General features: G+C 35.7%; 1 protein-coding gene across 1 annotated transcript in view; it reads right to left on the bottom strand.

The window, feature by feature from the left end:
• The window catches only part of SNX4 (sorting nexin 4), a 69,553-nt gene that overhangs the window by 24,866 nt on the left and 24,983 nt on the right, over positions 1-19,704 (bottom strand). The window contains exons 6-8 of the mRNA XM_072812417.1: positions 16,845-16,900; positions 12,533-12,605; positions 6,149-6,210 (exon numbers count right to left, since the gene is read on the bottom strand). Of these exons, the coding sequence (XP_072668518.1) occupies positions 6,149-6,210; positions 12,533-12,605; positions 16,845-16,900 (191 nt within the window). The remainder of the gene's footprint in view (positions 1-6,148; positions 6,211-12,532; positions 12,606-16,844; positions 16,901-19,704) is intronic.

Here is a 19,704-nt window from a genome sequence, read left to right as displayed (position 1 = left end):
TCTCATAAGTTAAATAAATTTGGCTCCATATCTCGTATCTGACATTCAAATAAATTTCAGACGAATCAAAAATTTATGAAACCACAAAAAACATACAAGGAATGAGAAGTAGTTTTGTAATCCATAGTGAGCAAAACCTCATTAAGACATACACAAAAACCAGAGGCTATTGTTTTTGAAAGGAGAAAAATTAATCATCTATATGTAATTGAATGTAATTAATATATTTCTGTATATCAAAAGTCACCATAAGAAAAGTCAAAATACTGGGATCCCTGGGGGGCGCAGTGGTTTAGCGCCTGCCTTTGGCCCAGGGCGTGATCCTGGAGACCCGGGATCGAATCCCACATCAGGCTCCCGGTGCGTGGAGCCTGCTTCTCCCTCTGCCTGTGTCTCTGCCTCTCTCTCTCTCTGTGTGACTATCATAAATAAATAAAAATAAAAAAAATAAAAAAAATAAAAATTAAAAGTCAAAATACATATGACAAAAGTAGGGGAAAAAATTGCAAATCATTTCACAAAGTTCTAATTCTCCCAAAAGATAAAGAACTCCTATACACCAACTAAGAAACCAATTAGCCCATCATCACTCTCAGTGCAGTATGCTTGTCCCTCTCCTTCCTCCTCCTGCTCCTCCTCCCATTCGTGCTCTCTCTCAAATAAAAATCTTAAAAAAAAAAAAAAAAGAAAAGAAACCAGCCCAATAGGAAAAAAAAAAAAAAAAGAGAGAGAGAGAGAGCAAAAAAGATAAGTACAGGCAGATTATAAATTTTTTTAAAAAGTTTGACTGCATTCATAATTAAAGAAACGCAAATACAACTACAGTGAGAAATCATTAAAAAAAAAAAGCGAGAAATCATTACTCATCATCTGTCTGGTAAAGACAAAAGTTTGCTAAAACTCTTGAGTAATGGTGTAAGAAAACAGATACTAATACGTTGCTGGTGAGAGGTTAATAGCTTTTATACAGGTAAATTTGGCAATATCTACCAAAACTACAAATGCAATTACCCTTAGAGCCAGTAACAATACCTGTAGAACCCATAGAATTTTATCATACAAATATGCTAATACATGTAGAAAATGACACGAACAAGAATATTTATTGCAGAAGACTAGAAATCATTAACAAAAAGAAATTAGTTAAGTAAATCATGATCCTCCTTCTCCTCAATAAAACTCAATACAGTTATTTACTGATAACAATCTATCTTGCAGAGCGATTCTTAAGGAAAAAAAATAAAGCAAAACAAGTGAACATAGCAATGTATACAACATGCTCCCTTTTCATTAAAAAAAAAAAGAAAATGCAGGTGTTTGTATATTAATATATTTATAGTTTTAGATTTTACTAGAGGGATACATAAGAAACCAAAAAACTAGTATTAGCTGTCTCAGAGGAGACCTGGATGATTAGCAGACAAGGGAGATTTTCCCCTTGAGCTTTTATTCCTGTTGAATTTTGTGCCATATGAATGTATTACTTATTTAAAAATGTAAAATGGATCATTTTTAAATTAATTCAATCAAAAGGACTTATAATGGAACTTTAACAAGGACATTTTCTTATAAAAAAGATTCGGATAACCACTTCTTAAATGTCACCACCAAAATAAAACACAGAAAAAAATCGCAAAAAGAAAGGTTCAAAAATAACCAAAATATGTAAGCACTATACACAAGTAGATATTCTAAATTACTTTACACTAAAATTACCCCAAGATGGAAAAACTCATCTTGCAAAATCCTTCAGAAATTATAAAGTAACACCAAGAAAGAAAAAAAAAGAAATCACTAATTCTATAAAACAGTGATTTCTAATGAAATCTTCTTGGGAATTCTCCCAACAAAGTAAAGAGCACTGGTCACTGCTGCAGAGTAGTTTCATTTTTATCTGCTCAAAATATTGGACTTGTGTTTTTTTACACTTTTAAAAAAAGATTTTATTTGTTTGTTTTTTTGTTTGTTTGACAGGGAGAGAGAGACAGAACAAGCACAAGCATGGGCAGGGGGCTGGCAGAGGGAGAGAGAGAAGTAGGGAGGCTCCCCACTGAGCAGGGAGCCAGATGTCCTGGGATCATGACTTGAGCTCAAGGCAGACACTTTGACTGAGCACCTACACGCATCAAGGATTACTTTCTCTTTTCTTTTTTTTTTTTTTTTAAGATTTTATTTATTTATTCATGAGAGACACAGAGAGAAACAGAGAGAGAGAGAGAGAGAGAGACAGAGGCAGAGACACAGGCAGAGGAAGAAGCAGGCTCCATGCAGGGAGCCCGACGCGGGACTCGATCCCGGGACCCCAGGATCAGGGCCTGGACTGAAAGCATCACTAAACAGCTGAGCCACCCAGGCTGCCCCAGACTTCTTACTTTTTATTGAAAGAAATACTTTAAAACAAAAACTTTAAAAACTACTACTATAGGACATCATTTCAAAACAAAACTCTGATTTTTATATCGTAAAGAGCTAGTTATTTGAAAAGACAGAACTGGTATATCTTTAGCGAGACTCAAGAAAAAAGAAAAAAGAGACTCAAAATCAGAAATGAAGGAGGAGAAATAAAAACCAACATCTCACTCACTCACACACACACACACACACACACACAGAAATCAGTAAGAAAAAATTAGTATAAATCAAAACCACAATGAAATATCACCTCATACCTGTTGGAATGTCTAAAATAAAAAACACAAGAACTAACTACAAAAAACCCCCAACACCACAGGTATAAAAAGAATTATGAGAAATTATGAAAAATCATATATGCCAACAAATTGAACCTAGGAGAAACTAGAAAATTCCTAGAAACATAGCCCTCCAAAACTGAATAAGAAATAGAAAATTTGAACAGATTGATTATTAGCAAAGAAAATGAAACAGTAATTTTTAATAATCCCAACAAACAAAAGTCCAGGATCAGATGGCTGCACAAGTGAATTCTATCAAACACTTAAAAAAACAGCTAATACCTATTCTTCTCAAACTATTCCAAATAAAAAAAAGAGGAAGGAAAACTTCCAATTCATTCTATAAGGCCAGCACTGCCCTGATACCAAAACTAGACAGATACTTCCAAAACAAAACAAAAATCTGGTATCTCTGATGAACATAGATGCAAAACCCTCAATAAAACATCAGCAAACCAAATCCAACAATACATTAAAAGGATTTTTCCCCACAATCAAACAGGGTTTATTCTAGAGATACAAAGGTAGTTCAATATTCACAAATCAATCAACATGAAATATCATATTAACAAGAGAAAGAATAAAAACCAAGCAATCATCTCCATAAATGCAGAAAAAGCATTTGACAAAGTATTACACCCATTCTTGATATTCCCCAGAGAGTACGTTTTTTTTTTTTCCAGAGAGTGCGTTTAAAAGGAACATACCACAATATAATAAAAGCCATATATGAAAAATCCATAGGTAACATCATACTCGACACTGAAAAACTGAGATCTTTCCCTCCAAGATCAGTAAAGGAACAAGGATGTCAACTTGTACCACTGTTACAGTACTGGCAGTTCTAGCCACAGCAAGCAGACAAGAAAAATGAATGAAAGTCATCCAAAGGTGCCTGGGTAGCTCAGTCAGTTTTGTCTGACTTTGACTCAGGTCATGATCCCAGTGCCCTGGGATTGAGTCTCACATTGGGCTCTCTGCACAGTGGGGAGTCGGCTTCTCCCTCTACATCCCCACCGCTTGTGCTCTCTCTCTCTCTGAAATAAATCAATTTAAAAAAATAATAATAATTTTAAAATGTTTTAAAAGTCATCTGAATTGGTAAGGAAGAAGTAAAAATTTCACTATTTGCAAGTGACATGACACTATACATAGAAAACCTTAAAGACTACCACAAAACTACTAAAACTGCTAAATGAATTTGGTAAAGTTGCAGGACATGAAATTGATATACAGAAAACTACTATATATTTTTTAAGATTTTATTTATTTATTCATGAGAGACACACAGAGAGAGGCAGAAACACAGGCAGAGGGAGAAGCAGGCTCCATGCAGGGAGCCTGATGTGGGACTTGATCCCAGAACTCCAGGATCACGCCCTGGGCTGACGGCAGATGCTCAACCGCTGAGCCACCCAGCATCCCGATATACAAAAAGACTACTTCATTTCTATACACCAATAACACAGCAGAAAGAAAAATTAAGAACCATTTGTAACTGCACTAAAAATAATAAAATACCTAGGAATGAACTTGACCAACAAAGTGAAAGACCTGTCATCTCTGAAAACTATAAAACATTAATGAAAGAAATTGAAGAGGACACACAAAAAAGACATTCCCTATTTATGGCTTGAAAGAACCAATATTGTTAAGATGTGCCATACTACCCAAGCAATCTATAGATTTAACACCATCCCTATCAAAATGTCAAACAGTAGTTTTTCATGGAACCAGAACAAATAATCTGTAAAATCTGTATGGAACCACAAAAGACCCCAAATAGCCAAAACAATCTTAAGAAAGAAGAACAAAGCTGGAGTTATCACAATCCCAGATTTCAAGACATATACTATAAAGCTGTACTAATCAAAACAATATGGTACTGGCAAAAAAACAGATACATACATAGACCAATGGAACAGAAGCCCAGAAATAAACACACACTAATATGGTCAATCTGCAATAAAGGAGGCAAGAATATACAATGGAAAAAAAGACAGTCTTTTCCACAAATGGTGCTGGAAAAACTACATAGCTACATGCAAAAGAATGAAACTGGACTACTTTCTTTCACTATCCACAAAAATAAACTCAAAATGGATTAAAGACATAAACAGGAGACCTAAATCCATAAAACTCCTAGAAGAAAACATAGGCAGTAACATCTTTGACATCAGTCAAAGGAAATATTTTTTTCTAGCTATGTCTCCTCAGGTAAGAGGTAAAAAAAAAAAAACTAAAATAAACAATTGGGACCACACCAAAATAAAAAGCTTTTGCACAGTGAAGAAAATAATCAACAAAATGAAAACTCAACCTACTGAGAGAAAATATTTTCAAATGATATATCTGATAAAGGGTTAATATCCAAAACATATGAAGAAGCTATGCAATCCAACAGCAAAAACCCACAAATAATCCAATTAAAAATAAGCAGAAGACTTGAATAAACATTTTTTCCAAAGACACAGATGGACAACAGACACATGAAAAGATTCTCAACATCACTCATCATCAGGGAAATTTAATCAAAAGCACAATGAGCTATCATTTCACATCTGTCAAAACGGCTAAAACCAAAATGACAAGAAGTAACAAGTGTTGGTGAGGATGTGGAAAAAAAGGAATCCTGCACTGTTGGTGGGAATGCAACTGGTGCAACCACTATGGAACACAGTAGGAAGGTTCCTCAAAAAATTAAAAATAGTATTACCATATGATCCAGGGATTCCACTACTAGGTATTTACCCAAAGAAAACAAAAACACCAATTCAGAAAAATATATATGCACCTCTATGTATATTGCAGCATTATGTATAATAGCCAAGATACGGAAGCAACCCAAGTGTCCCTCCATAGACGAATGGATAAAGAAGATGTGAGCTAGATATATATAAATATAAATACAAACCTAGCTCACACAATGGATTATTACCCAACCATAAAAAAGAATGAAAACTTGCTACCTGCAACAACATGGATGAACCTGGAGAGTATAATGGTAAGTGAAATAAGTCAGACAGAGGGAAACAAATACTATATGATTTCACTAATATGCGGAATTTAGAAACAAAACAAAACACAAAAGAGACAGACAAAAAGAAAACCCAGACTCAAATGCAGAGAACAAACTGATAGTTGCCAAAAGAAGGTGGGGGTGGTGGGAAATGGGTGAAATATGTGAAGGGGATTAAGAGTATACCTATCAGATTAGCACTGAAAAATGTAAAGAATTATTGAATCATTACACTGTATACCTGAAACTAATAATAATACTGTATGTTAAGCTTACTTGAATAAAAAAATTAAGTAATTAATTATAACATTACATAAAAAAATAAATAAAAACTAAACTTAAACATTTCAGACCCAGAAATTTTCAAGAATTATAGTTCTCAGGCAAAAAGCTAATTAAAGCTAATCATTATTTTAAAAGTTTATATAATGCTTACCTGAAAACTCGTCCATAATTCCCATGCACTTTATATACACCATACAGTCGATCTGCTACTCGCTGGAATAAATTTTTAAAAGAAATTACTATTTGGTCAAAGTTATATACAGATTACTCTTTTAAAAAATCATCATTAAAAAAAATGCTTAGTACAATAAACTTGGAAAATATGAAAAACTTAAATTTCCCAAAGTCTCATCATGGGGGGAAAAATACCTACTGCGGTCATCGTATTTATGTAATTGCTTTCATTCACACACACAAACACACATACACATATAAATACATACACATATATATAAAAATAAAGAACATATATATATAAACATGTTTTAATTATTGTTTTAGAATTTCCTATATGAAAAGTGATAATATTTTTTATCTAGCAGATCAATATTATTTTTAATAACTATTACATTAAATAGCTGCATAAAAATCCACCTGGCAGTGTAAAAAATATATAAGCACTCCCTGTTGGATATTTAGCTATCCCTAATTTTTTTAGTATTATAATGTCATAATAAATATCTGAGAGTAAAGTTTTTTCTAAATTTCACATTGTTTCCTTATGATAAAGTCCTCAAAGTGAATTTACCAGGGGTAAAAATAAACATTTTCAATTTTATTGATATTTTTATACATAAATGCTGAATACATACAACATACTTCTATGCTACTTTATCAAGATAACTCCTAACCAACACATTAGATATTTTAATAAAATTAGAATTATAATTTAGATCAAGATGAAATATACTTCCTAGCTATTCACACAAATTTTACAAAAGACAAACACCACATACTCTCTTGCAAAGTGCTGTGGACATGAACTGAAGACCAAAAGGTAACCCCACATAAAACCCTAAACAGTAAAAAAAATTCCTACTATGCAAAATAAATTCTTGGTACAGTTTCTAAATGTAAACCCTGAGGAGAAATTACATCCCTGATTCCTTACTCAAATGTGAATAATCTGAGGAATTAAGCATTAACCATACAACAAATCCTACCACTTTCAATACCGTAACTTAAAGTGAATGAACCAGCATTATAAATACTTGGAACAGGTATAAGAGGAACATAAAATGTTTTCCATCCCTCCTTGGTTTGCTCTACAGGAACATATACCTACTAGACCAGAGAGCAGCACACTACAGGACTTCAGCTTGTTTCTATAAAGCATTATAAGAACATTCATATCAGCATTCTTGCTGATATGGCTGCTTTCATAGCAGAGCTGAATAGATTTAACAGGAATCATATGGCCCAAAAAGCTGAAAATATTTACTATCTGGCCTTCAGTAAAAGTCCTCCCATCCCTGCACTAGACTAGGGACAAAGCTCATAGTCTTCATTCTGCTCGAAACACTCCAGAGTTGTCCCCAGAGCTCTCAACTGATTTCGCTAGGATGTTATTTCCCAATTATTTTTTGAGTCCTATACAATGTCAAAGGTTGTTTCTTTTAAAGTTGTTTGCCAAGTAAGTCTGGGAAACACTGAGATAACAAAATTTAATACTTTTCTTTTCTGGAGGACTTTTTAGACTTTAACACCATATATGAATCGTGACTATTCAGAGAGAGATGGTTAGCACTAGAAAACATCATATAGGACTGGCATTCCACAGAATAGAAAATAGAAAATGCCATTCTACACCACTAACTTTTCTAGTTCTTTGTACTTTGAAGATCAAACCTCTTCTTGAAAGTTGAGCATTTTATCATCCACTAAGATATTAAGTATGGAAGAGAGGGAGAGCACTTATTAATAATAACCACCTAAGAACAGAAACTACAAGCAACTTAAGTACAAAATGCAGATCCAAAACAAATGGTCAAGACAAAGTTTGTAAATCCCAAGGATTTAACAGTTTATTCCTTTAAAGTATATCTATCACTCCTGGCACCTGGTAAAAGAGGAGCTTCTACCATAGTAACTAAAACTCTGAAAAATAATTTGGCCCACAGAGCATGCCCAAAAAAGGCAAAAGTCTTCCTACACCGAAAAGGTGAGCTACCTACCCAAGAACTAGACAACAGACACTCAGCAGTGGTTATGAGACCAGCAATATTTCTGGTATCAACTATTCAAGGAAACAAATGCATCTAACCAACTAAAACATGAAATGACTTGTACCTAGATCATTAGGCAGTGGGAAGGAAGATGAAACAAAGAAAAAAGTATAACCAAAAATTATCATTTCTAGAGAAAAGGAAAAGCAAAAATGGCAGAGAAATAAAACAGGAATGATTAAAACCTAAAACCAAATTAATTCATTAGTCATCGGTAATCAAGAATACTGGTATCAGGGTAAAAGTGCTGTACTCAATGGTTTAGTCCAGACTGCTACTCAATTTCATTTCTGTTGACAAGTCTTTCTTTTTGAAAACTGATCATCTGACAACTGACAGGGAAAAAGTGACACCTAGCAAATTCTATGACAGCAGAAGAAATATGACAGATTCATCCCATCATTCTACCCAACTCAGAATCATTTGGAACTGTAGGAATGCCTTTTCTATCCTCACTGAACTAGTAGCTGATTAAATATTAAAAAGGACAGTTTCTGGACATTCTATTAGATGATTCTGAAAATCTAGACATGCATAGCTTTTTCTTTCTTTTGAACTATTCTCCTAAGGATAGCTCAAGCTATCTTTAATGTCAAAGTTTCTGAAGCCTGTTCTCATAAAGTTTAGGATGGGGTGCCTGGTTGGCTCAGTCACTAGAGCAGTCGATTCTTGGTCTCGGGGTTGTAAGTTTCAGCCCCAAGCTGGGTGTAGAGATTACTTAAAAATAAAATCTTAATAAAAAGACAAATAAAATCTTTACTCCTATTTTTTTTTCTTTTTTTTTAAATAAAATCTTGAGTGCCTGGATGGTTCAACTGGCTACGCATCTGCCTTGGGCTCAGATCATGATCCTGGGGATCATGGGACTGAGCCCTGAGCAGGACTCCCTCCCTGCTCAATGGGGAGTCTGTTTCTCCCTCTGCCCCTCCTGCCCCGCTTGTGCACTCACACACGTACACTCTCAGCTCCCTCTCTCAAATAAATTAATTAATTAAATCTTTAAATAGATAAATAGAATCTTAAGCAAAAAACAAGCCAACAGGGATCCCTGGGTGCCGCAGCGGTTTGGCGCCTGCCTTTGGCCCAGGGCGCGATCCTGGAGACCCCAGATCGAATCCCACGTCAGGCTCCCAGTGCATAGAGCCTGCTTCTCCCTCTGCCTATGTCTCTGCCTCTCTCTCTCTCTCTCTCTCTCTCTATGTGACTATCATAAATAAATAAAATTAAAAAAAAAATTAAAAAAAAAAAAAGCCAACAAAAGGCTTGGGCTAAATATCTATACACAGAATTCTCTTACTTGGGTATTACAAACTCGTTGATGACAAGGTTGTTTTCTTCAAAGGTTCTTTTCGCATATAAATTACCCACCAGTTCTCCCTGGTTGGTTATAAATTCAAGAAACAATTTATCTTAACTATAGAGAATAAACTGATGGTGTTGGGGGGGGTATGGGGGGTGAAACAGGTGATGGGGATTAAGTAATGCATTTATCCTGATGAACACTGGGTTATGTTTGGAATTGATGAATCAATATACTGTACGCCTGAAACTAATATAACATTGTATGTGTTAACTAGGGGCACTGGGTGGCTCAGTGGTTGAGCATCTGCCTTTGGCTCAGGTCAATCCTGGGGTCCTGGGATCCAGTCCCACTTTGGGCTCCCTGCATGGGGCCTGCTTCTCCCTCTGCCTGTCTCTCTGCCTCTCTCTCTGTCTCTCATGAATAAATAAATACAATCTTTAAACTAAACTAAACAAAAACACTGTATGTTAACTAGAAGAAGCAATTTAACTGTTTTTTCAGATTTTTTTTTAAAGATTTTATTTATTTATTCATGAGAATACACAGAGAGGAGAGAGAGAGAGGCAGAGACACAGGCAGAGGGAGAAGCAGGCTCCATGCAGGGAGCCTGACGTGGGACTCGATCCCGGTTCTCCAGGATCACACCCTGAGCTGTAGGCGGCACTAAACAAAACCGCTGAGCCGCCGGGGCTGCCCTATTTTTTTCCGATTTTTTAAACACAAAAATGTCAGCATATATATTCATTTGTTCACTCATTCAATGAATTATATAGTGAGTGTCTACTAAGAGTTGGGCATTATTCCAGGGATTTAGCAGTGAGAAAACAAAGCTGCTCTTGTGGAGCTCACATATACTAGTAGGGGAGATAATGAACAAGTTAATACAGAACACAACATCAGATAGTGTTGCTATAAAGACAACAGCAGTGACAGACTATGACAGAGGAATGCAGAAAATGATAGAAAATTGCATCATATTTTATATAAGACACCCAGGAAAGATTTCTCTGAGGGAGGCATTTTAGGTGAGAAATGAATGACAAAAGAGAATAGGCTAAGACAGGTTCTTGAAGGTGAGGCATGTAGGAAAAGTGATACGGGCATGAGGAAGAGCAAATAAAAGTCCTAGGGCAGAAACAAGTTTGATATGGTTAAACTTTGCCATAATCTTCAAATGTGATTAAATATTAATCACATTTAAAAATATACTTTTAACAGAAAACAAGACATAATCACCATGGTTATCTTGCCTTGTAACACTTTTCTCAATTGTTCTATGAAAGCAATCATGTATACCTTCCTTCGAGCTAAATGATCTGTAACACAGTCTCACAGTAATGACAATCATGTCTCCTCTGGGTCTCACTTAAATTTACTACCTATACTTCACAGATTTTGTGAGTGTTTAACTGTTACACTCTGTTCAATTCACCACTCATCTCGGAGATTTCTAATAAATCTGATTCTAGCAAGTTTGCTGCTTTGTCCTTTAGTTTTCTTCTGGGTTGGAAAAGCTGTTTAAGAACCTCTCAATAAAAAAAATAAAAAAAAAAAAGAACCTCTCAATAGCTGAAGTTAGTCATGTGAGTGCAAATACTACACCTCTCCCTACTCCAACTACCAGAACTGTTAACCTTCCTGCTAAACAAGGTTTTCTACAGTGTTCTCTGCCCTTCCCTTTGGATGAAGGCCTTTAAAAAGAACACAGCCAGGGATCCCTGGGTGGCGCAGCGGTTTGGCGCCTGCCTTTGGCCCAGGGCGCGATCCTGGAGACCCGGGATTGAATCCCACGTCGGGCTGCCGGTGCATGGAGCCTGCTTCTCCCTCTGCCTATGTCTCTGCCTCTCTCTCTCTTTCTCTGTGACTATCATAAATAAATAAAAATTAAAAAAAAAAAAAAAAAAAAAGAACACAGCTTTCACAATCAGCCAGACCTCTAATTTTAAATCGATTCTCCAAGGTTTCTAGCATAAAAGACAAAGCTGAATGAATTATTCTTCCAGTCTTCTGGGGGTATCTCTGCCCTCCTCTCCCAACTTTTGACAACAACTGTTGTCTAATTACCTTATCAATCCAGTTTCCCAATATCCCACTCTTGATTCTAGCCTACTAATTCTCACAGGTACCTTTTCTTTTATTAGAAAGTATCTCATAATTTATTTAGGGAGTCTAACAGTATTCTGATGGTTAAACAGGAGACTGAGCCAATAAAGATACACAAAAGGATTTTTCCCCTTATTTTTTTTATACTTTCTATTATAGAAATCTTCAAAAAAACAAAAACAAAAACTGGAACACAGTAGAACATACTTCCATTTCCAACACGTACCTTCAACAATTATTAATTATATGGCCAATCTAGTTTCATCTAAAACCGCCCACTTTCCACTCCTCACCAGTAGACACTCTCATTAAAGCAAATCCCAGATAATATATTTCAAGAGGATTCCAGTCAGTGTAAGTTGTGATCCTATTCCTGGTATGCTGGTGTCTTTCAGTCTTTAGTACAGGCAAGTTCTAAGGGTTCCACGTCTACCACAGCCAAACCATATGACTAGTCCAGTGATCAGGCCTTGATTTCTAATTTTTGTCATGGCAAACCATTACCCTAAATAAGTTTATTTAGGAAAAATTAAGAGCACAGACACAGGATAGCCTAACACATATAAACTATTTCACAAACCTTTAAAAAAAAAAAGAAACCTTTAAAGTAAAAGGATATCATTACATGTAGATCTAATCTCCCATACTTAATTATATTCCAATACTGAAATGGTAGGCCTTTGACAAGACAACAGAGAAAACAATAGGCTAAAAACTTTCAAGTTGTGTATACCAGAAAACACTCCACATTTTTTTTTTAAATGCAGTTTGGATGAACACCACACCAAATCAGAATGCAATAATCAGCTATTCATGATAAATGCCATCCATTATTTAAAAACACGATTAGGTGAGAAGCACTTCCTTATAAATGTGCGTCAAAAAACTCCTGGGGACCACTTACAGCTCTGACTCGAAGAAGATGTGAGATGACAGACTGTAGTTCATCACTGTAGTGTTTTAGTTCTGTAAATCTCCTAAAAGAGGGAAAAAATAAAACATTATTTTTTCTCATGAAAACAATCAAAAACCGAAAAACAAAACAGTAGTACCTGACAATAATGAAACTGATTCTACTGAATCATACGCTGGCCTTAGTACACTCCAATAAAAATTCAAAAAACTTTAAAATAAAACAATCATACTGTCTTTTGATATTTGTCAAGATAAGAAAAGATGTCCTACTTCATAACTTTTACTGTGGAACTGAGCGATAAAACTTGTTTTATGAAAAATTACTTGAAAATATTTATGGTGCTAAACTCATGGTCTCTAAGCTCAATCAATCTGCATGCAGAGGTGAAACCGCTCCCTGTCACTCTCCAACCAAGCTTCACATATTAAACGCGGCCATTAGTAAGATCTCCTGCCAATAAATACATCTACACCTGGTGTTCCTTCTTTGCCCGAGGACCCTTCTTCTCATCAATACTCTAGATTCTACCCAACTCTCTCCCATATTCCTAACTTCCTTTCTCTGTGCAAGCTCCTTCTCGTTAGCGTATCAATTAACTCTCCTATATTAAAATTCATACACACATTCCCCTGACAACACCACCCACCTGTTAACACCTTCTCACACTCAGCCCTCCCACAGGTACAATTTGGCAAGGCATTCTCTCAACCAACAACCACCTCCCATTCACGGTGTAACCCAGGGCAATTTAGATCTGCCTCCAGCATCAGAGTGGAGAAATCCTCCTGACAAACTCACTAACTAGTCTCATGTTGCTAAAATCCAACGATATCCTTTAGTCCTCAGTCTTTCTTGGTCCTTTCAGCAATGTAACAACTGATCTCACCCTCCTCAAAAATGTGTTCCCTTGACATCAGTTTTATTTTCTCAAGATTTTCCTTTTACTCTCTGGATATGCCTGGTCTCTTCTGCAGTACTCATTTCCTTCACCCACCTACTATACCTCCAACTTTAGTGTGCAAAGAACCCCTGAAGTGTTTGTTAGAAACACTACAGAGGGCCTCTCAGCAAGAGCAGGGTGTGAACAAGCAAAACTGTACACAGAAGCCCTAGTGGAACTCAGGAAGCCGAAGGTTTAACAAGCTCAACCTGCAGGATTCAAGATGCTACTGATCCTCAGATTACACTTTGGAAAACACCCTCAAAGTGATAGCGGCACTCCTTAGGGTCCAATCCTGGGTCCTCAGCCATCTTAATAATCAATCTTTCAATCTGTACACTCTTATGTATTCATAAAGCTTCACAATTATAGCATACATGCTACTGAATTCCAAATTTCTACCTTCCGCCCAAATATCTCTCCTAAACACCAGATCTACAAAGCCAACTGACTAGCACACGTTTCTACTGGCTTACATACCCAAAGCTCAACTTATCTTCCCCTATCCCTCCCAAATCTCTCTTCCCCTATGTTCTCCAGCACTCTAAAGAATGAAACCTGGATGCTACCTGTATTTTCTGGCCCTCTCTTTTGCCCCATTCATTCTACTAATCACTCAGTCTACCTCCTAAATATTGCCAAATATTGTCTAAATATTGCCACATAAAAGTAGAAGACTCGGGGTCCATCTCCAAACTGCTCTTTAACTGTCTAGTTTGAAGAAACATATTTAAGTTCTTTTTTTTTTTTCAGTAATCTCTACACTGAACGTGGGGCTCAAACTCACAACCACAAGATCAAATGTCGCATGCTCGTCCAACTAAGCCAGCGAAGAAGCCAGTTTGAAGAAACATGAAGCTAGTTATCATTTTGGTAAAATGATACTCAAAAAATCTTTCTAGTTTTCTACATTTTAAGAAAGGACAGAATAAAAGTATTTTAGTGCTACAAAATATTTTAGTAATGGTATGAATAATATATACTGGGCCAACTAGACCCAGTATAAAAAATATATATATAACATATAACATAGCTGGAACAGAGATTCTGTAAATGAAGAATCTGTTTTAACAACGAATGATACAGGGGTGCCTGGCTGGCTCAGTTGGGAGGAGCATGTGACTCTTGACCTTGGGGTCATGAGATCAAGCCCCATGTTGGGTGTAGAGATTACTTAAAAATATGTAAATTGTTTTTAAAAACCCAATGAATGATATAGACAATCCCCTTAACTACAATTTATGGCACACAAATTCCATTGCTAATTATACATTAATTACACACTTAATAAGAACAGGAGCAAAAAACTGCCTTGGTTATATTATTGGTCATATCAACTTTAAAATTTTATATATAATATGGATATTAAAGAAAATTTTACAATCCAAGAACCTGGTTTTGACCAGAGAAGAAAAACAACATTCAATTGATAATATATTTTTCAATTTAATTGACAAAATATTAATTTAAAAAGTTTCCTCTACATGCTTGTTCCTCTAATGAATGTACATCCACCAAAGTCATAAAGCTAGCTTACTAGGTTTTTCAAAGCTTTATTTGGAGTGTGACTTAAAATTGTAGTTCTTTACCTAGAGAACATCTCTTATATACCATGCATGTTATTATAACCCTTAGAGTGGAACCTTAAATGCCTATTATTAAGTGAAAAAAGCCAATCTGAGAAGGCTACCTAGTGTATATGACATTCTAGGAAAGGCAAAACTATGTAGATCACCAGTTGCCAGGGGGTGGGAGAGAAGGATAAATACACAGATCACAGAGGATTTTTAGAACAGTGAAAATAGCTTGGGGTTTTTGTTTGTTTGTTTGTTTTAAGTAGGCTCCCTGCTCAATGTGGGGTTTGAACTCATGACCCAGAGATTAAGGGGCACATTCTCTAGGGAGTGTGCCTGCCAGGCGCCCCAGGACACTGAAAATACTTTGCATGATACTATAATGATGAATACATGTCATTATAAATTTGTCAAAACCCATAAAATATACAACACTAAGAGTGAACCCTAATGTAATGTCTTTAAGTAATAACAGTGTGGTCAATATAGGTTCATCAATTGTAACAAATGCACCATTCTGGCAGGGGACGCTAATAGTGGGGGTGACTGTGCTTGTGTGGGGGCAGAGGGTATATATGGGACCTCTGTGCTATTCACTCAATTTTTTTTGTAGAACTAAAACTCTAAAAAAGTCTATTAAGGGGCACCTGGGTGGCTCAGTTGGTTAAGTATCTGACTGGCTCAGGTTGTGATCTCAGGGTCCTGGGATCAAGCCCCGCATTAGGCTCCCTGCCCAGCAGGGAGTCTGGCTCTCCTTCTCCCCCCCTCCCTCTGTCCCTATCCCCACTCACGTTCTCACTCACTCTCTCTCTCAAATAAATAAAATCGTTTTAAAAATAAATAGGTCTATTAAAAAAAAAAAAAACCTCAATGGTTACCGTCACAATTACCTGATTACCAAAACTTTATTTACTTGTATTTTACATTCAAAATTTATATTAAAAACCAAAGGCATTATGTTATTGTGTTCGGATTTATAAAGTCAGGCATAATATGTAATGCAAACCTGGCCTCTGGTAAGAATTTATACCACACAGAAATTAATGCTGAAGGCTTAACTAAAGATATTCTAACAGCCCTCATGAACTTGGTAGCCAAAAAGGGAAAACCTCATCTGCCTGAGCACTTTTCTAACTGAAAAAATTAGCTGAATCAAAGGCAAGGCTAGTTACAGGTCCATTACTGAAGAGCCTGAATTATCCACATAATTCAGAGAATAAGTAAAACCAAATATTAAGAAATGCCTAGGTTCCATCCTAAGGAAATTTTTTTCTGAATTCACAGACTTCTTTTATTATAGAAATGGTCTCACAAACACTAAACTGACATTAATGAAGTCAAGTAATTATCATATAAATATACCTCCAGAAATTCTTAGTATGCATTTATCTATCAAGTTTTCCTGGTATACAAAGTAGATTAGTATCAAATACATGCATAATACATAATCTTCCTGAGCTTTGGACATATTTGACAGGTAAAGCCTATTTCATATTTAATTAAAATCATTTCTCTCATTTTTCTATCTTCAACAACATTTTACTAAATCTTTCTAGGAAAAAGCAGTGGTTTAATTTTCTAAAACTTTAGTTACTTCCAATCTTAAACTCAATTAAGTTACCAAATCTCAAAATCAGTTTCAGACTGTAAGAGGATTTCACTAAATGTGAATTACTATTTAACATAGTTAGCAAATAAAGTGCATACATTCAGAAATGAAAAATTAAATACATTGATAGGCACCATTCAAAACAACATTGTAACTGTTATTAAAACAAAACCTTACTTGTCTGGGTTTTTCACTCTGAATGTTGCATTAAGCGCTTTTAACCTGGAGTCTGCCTGGAAAAAATAATTTGTTTACTTAATACAATTACATTTCAGGGTACAAATCCAAACAATTTTACTTTCCCTTTAGAATTAAGATGCTTAATAAATACAGTTTTCTTCATATCATTTGTGTCAAACACAATAAACATATCTTAAAAACAGCTTATTTTTTTAAAATACTACAAAAACAATATTTTAATAAATTAAACTGAACACATGCCATTCAATAATACCAAAGTAAAACAATTATAAACATCAACACACTAACAGGTGTCTATGTATATATACACATACACATATACATATATATATATAGTTCTGCAGTATCACAAGTCAGAATAGGTCATGTGAAAAGTAGTTTACCTTTCTCTAAATCAAGAAAAGCAATGATAAACTAAATAAAACTACTGCTCTAAAGCAAACGCATTACTGCAGGTAGTTCTCAGATGGAATCCAAACCAAATATACACTGTTTTTTTTTTCACTGTCATGATCAGTACTTAAAAAAAATATATGGAAATACCTGTACTAAATACTGTAGACTGAAGTAAACCAAGAGGACTTCAAATTACTTTCTAGTTGAAAGAAAATGTTACAAGACAACATAACTTTTTAACTATCTTTTTTCAACTTTTCAATTATTTTTACTTATTCTAAGTAATTGCTCTCAGAGGAACAGAGGGATCAGCATGAAATAATAATTGCATTTTATAAAATTTGAACTTAATAGATCCAAATCCTATCCTAAGTTCTCACAAACAAAACCAGTGAATTCTGACTGGGCACAGAAACTACAGTGTTCATAAAAGGTGGCTCAATCAGGAATTAATTTTATAATGTAGTCTGAATCTCCCAATCAGCTTGAAAATTTTAGATTATTCCAACTTCCAATCCATAATTACATAAACTCCCAAGTTAATAAAACAAACAAGACAAAACAATCCTAGGACTCCTCAAATTACTTGGCAAAGAAAATAAAAACAAATGCAACAAATAAGTTACTCCACAAACTCAGCCTCTTAGAACTTCAGATCACAAGAAATTCAAAAACCTATCAAGAGTATCTATAGAACTTGGGGCAGCCCAGGTGGCTCAGCGGTTTAGCGCTGCCTTCAGCCCAGGGCCTGATCCTGGAGTCCCAGGATGGAGTCCCACGTCGGGCTCCCTGCATGGAGCCTGCTTCTCCCTCCGCCTGTGTCTCTGCCTCTCTCTGTGTCTCGAATGAATGAATGAATGAATGAATGAATGAATGAATCTTTTTAAAAAAAGCATACCTATAGAAACTTAATTTATCACTTATTTCTTGGGATCCTCTTATTTCTAAAATCAGTATTTCACCAATTCTTAACCTTTCTCACTTCTCAAGGGCAAACAAGCTAGTGCATGTGAAAGTCCTTACATATAAAAATACCCATATATTTAAGGTATATATTACTCCTTCATGTTCTTTTAATTCATTAAAATAACTAAACACCAAGTGTTAAAGACTCTATATTCACATACAAAGGTTACTCTTTAAATGATGATGAAATTACATAAAAACTATGAGTAAAGAAGGATATTTTCATCTGTACCTTTTCTGGAATCTCAAATTCTTAACCGCACCAATTTATTTTTTACTTTTAATATCAACAGTTTACCAATTTAGAAGTCATATAAAATGTTAGACGTGAGCATCCTAACCTTTGCTTACCCAATATTCTGTTAGGTCAGGTCCATCAGAATACTCAACTCACAATGAGGGGGGCACTTGACGGGATGAGCACAGGGTGATATGCTATATGTTGGCAAATTGAACTCCAATTAAAAAAAAAATTAAAAAAAAAAGAATACCCAACTCAGCACGCTCACCATTTCACGAGATTTCACAAACCGGAAAGTTGCCTAAAATGTCCCCAAAGCCAGATCTCAAAAAAAGTACCTGGACTATTCCAAACCTAACAGTTTACCAACCCTCTTTCAGATTCCTCATTAAATACCTAAAGAAAACCCCGGTCCATCATTGTTTCATAGAACCTTCCTTTCACTTCCTTTAAAACAGCACTACACCAGGACACCCGGGTGGCTCAGCAGTTGAGCATCTGCCTCTGGCTCAGGGTATGATCCCAGGGTTCAGGATCAAGTCCCACATCGGGCCCCCTACTTCGCCCTCTGCCTATGTCTCTGCCTCTCTCTGTGTGTCTCTCATGAATATATATATAAATACTATATATATAAAAATGAACACTTATGAATTCTCATGAATATTATATACATATAAATTAAAAAACCAGCACTACCTGAAATAATCTTAGTTGTTTACTTGTCTCTTAGTTGTCCACTAGAACATAAGAGCCATTAAAAAGCACAATGTGAAAAAAAGAAAGCACAATGTGTTGGGGCACCTGGTGGCTCAGCTGGTTAAATGTCTGCCTTCAGTTTAGGTCACGATCTTATTCTCAAGTTCTCCTTTAGTTCCCACTTCCTTTTCCTCTCTGGTTCCTATTCCATATTTCACTTTCCTTGTCCTGGATCTTGTCTCCCCTTGGTTATTTCATTTTCTGATTCTTCTCTTCCCCCAAACTTTGCCTAGTAAACCACCACACAGCTTGGGCCTCCAACATTACTCTTCCCTGGCTCCCAAGTTGACTCCTCTGCACGTTTCTTACTCCTGCCTCAGCTCAAATGTTATCTCTTCAACCATGTGACCCAATTTACCCAGGACAGTGCTGGTTTATGCCTGTTGTCCTAGGCTCATTAATAATACTGCCCCTTTTTGCTCTTAAAAGTGTCCCCATTTGGACAGTAAGTTTTATGGTCACTTATCTCAAAATAAT

The sequence above is a fragment of the Canis lupus genome, chromosome 35 (genome assembly GCF_048164855.1).
Source record: "Canis lupus baileyi chromosome 35, mCanLup2.hap1, whole genome shotgun sequence".
Lineage (NCBI taxonomy): Eukaryota > Metazoa > Chordata > Mammalia > Carnivora > Canidae > Canis > Canis lupus.
The sequence above is the reverse complement of the archived record's forward strand: the minus strand, read 5'-3'. Positions and strand labels throughout refer to the sequence as shown.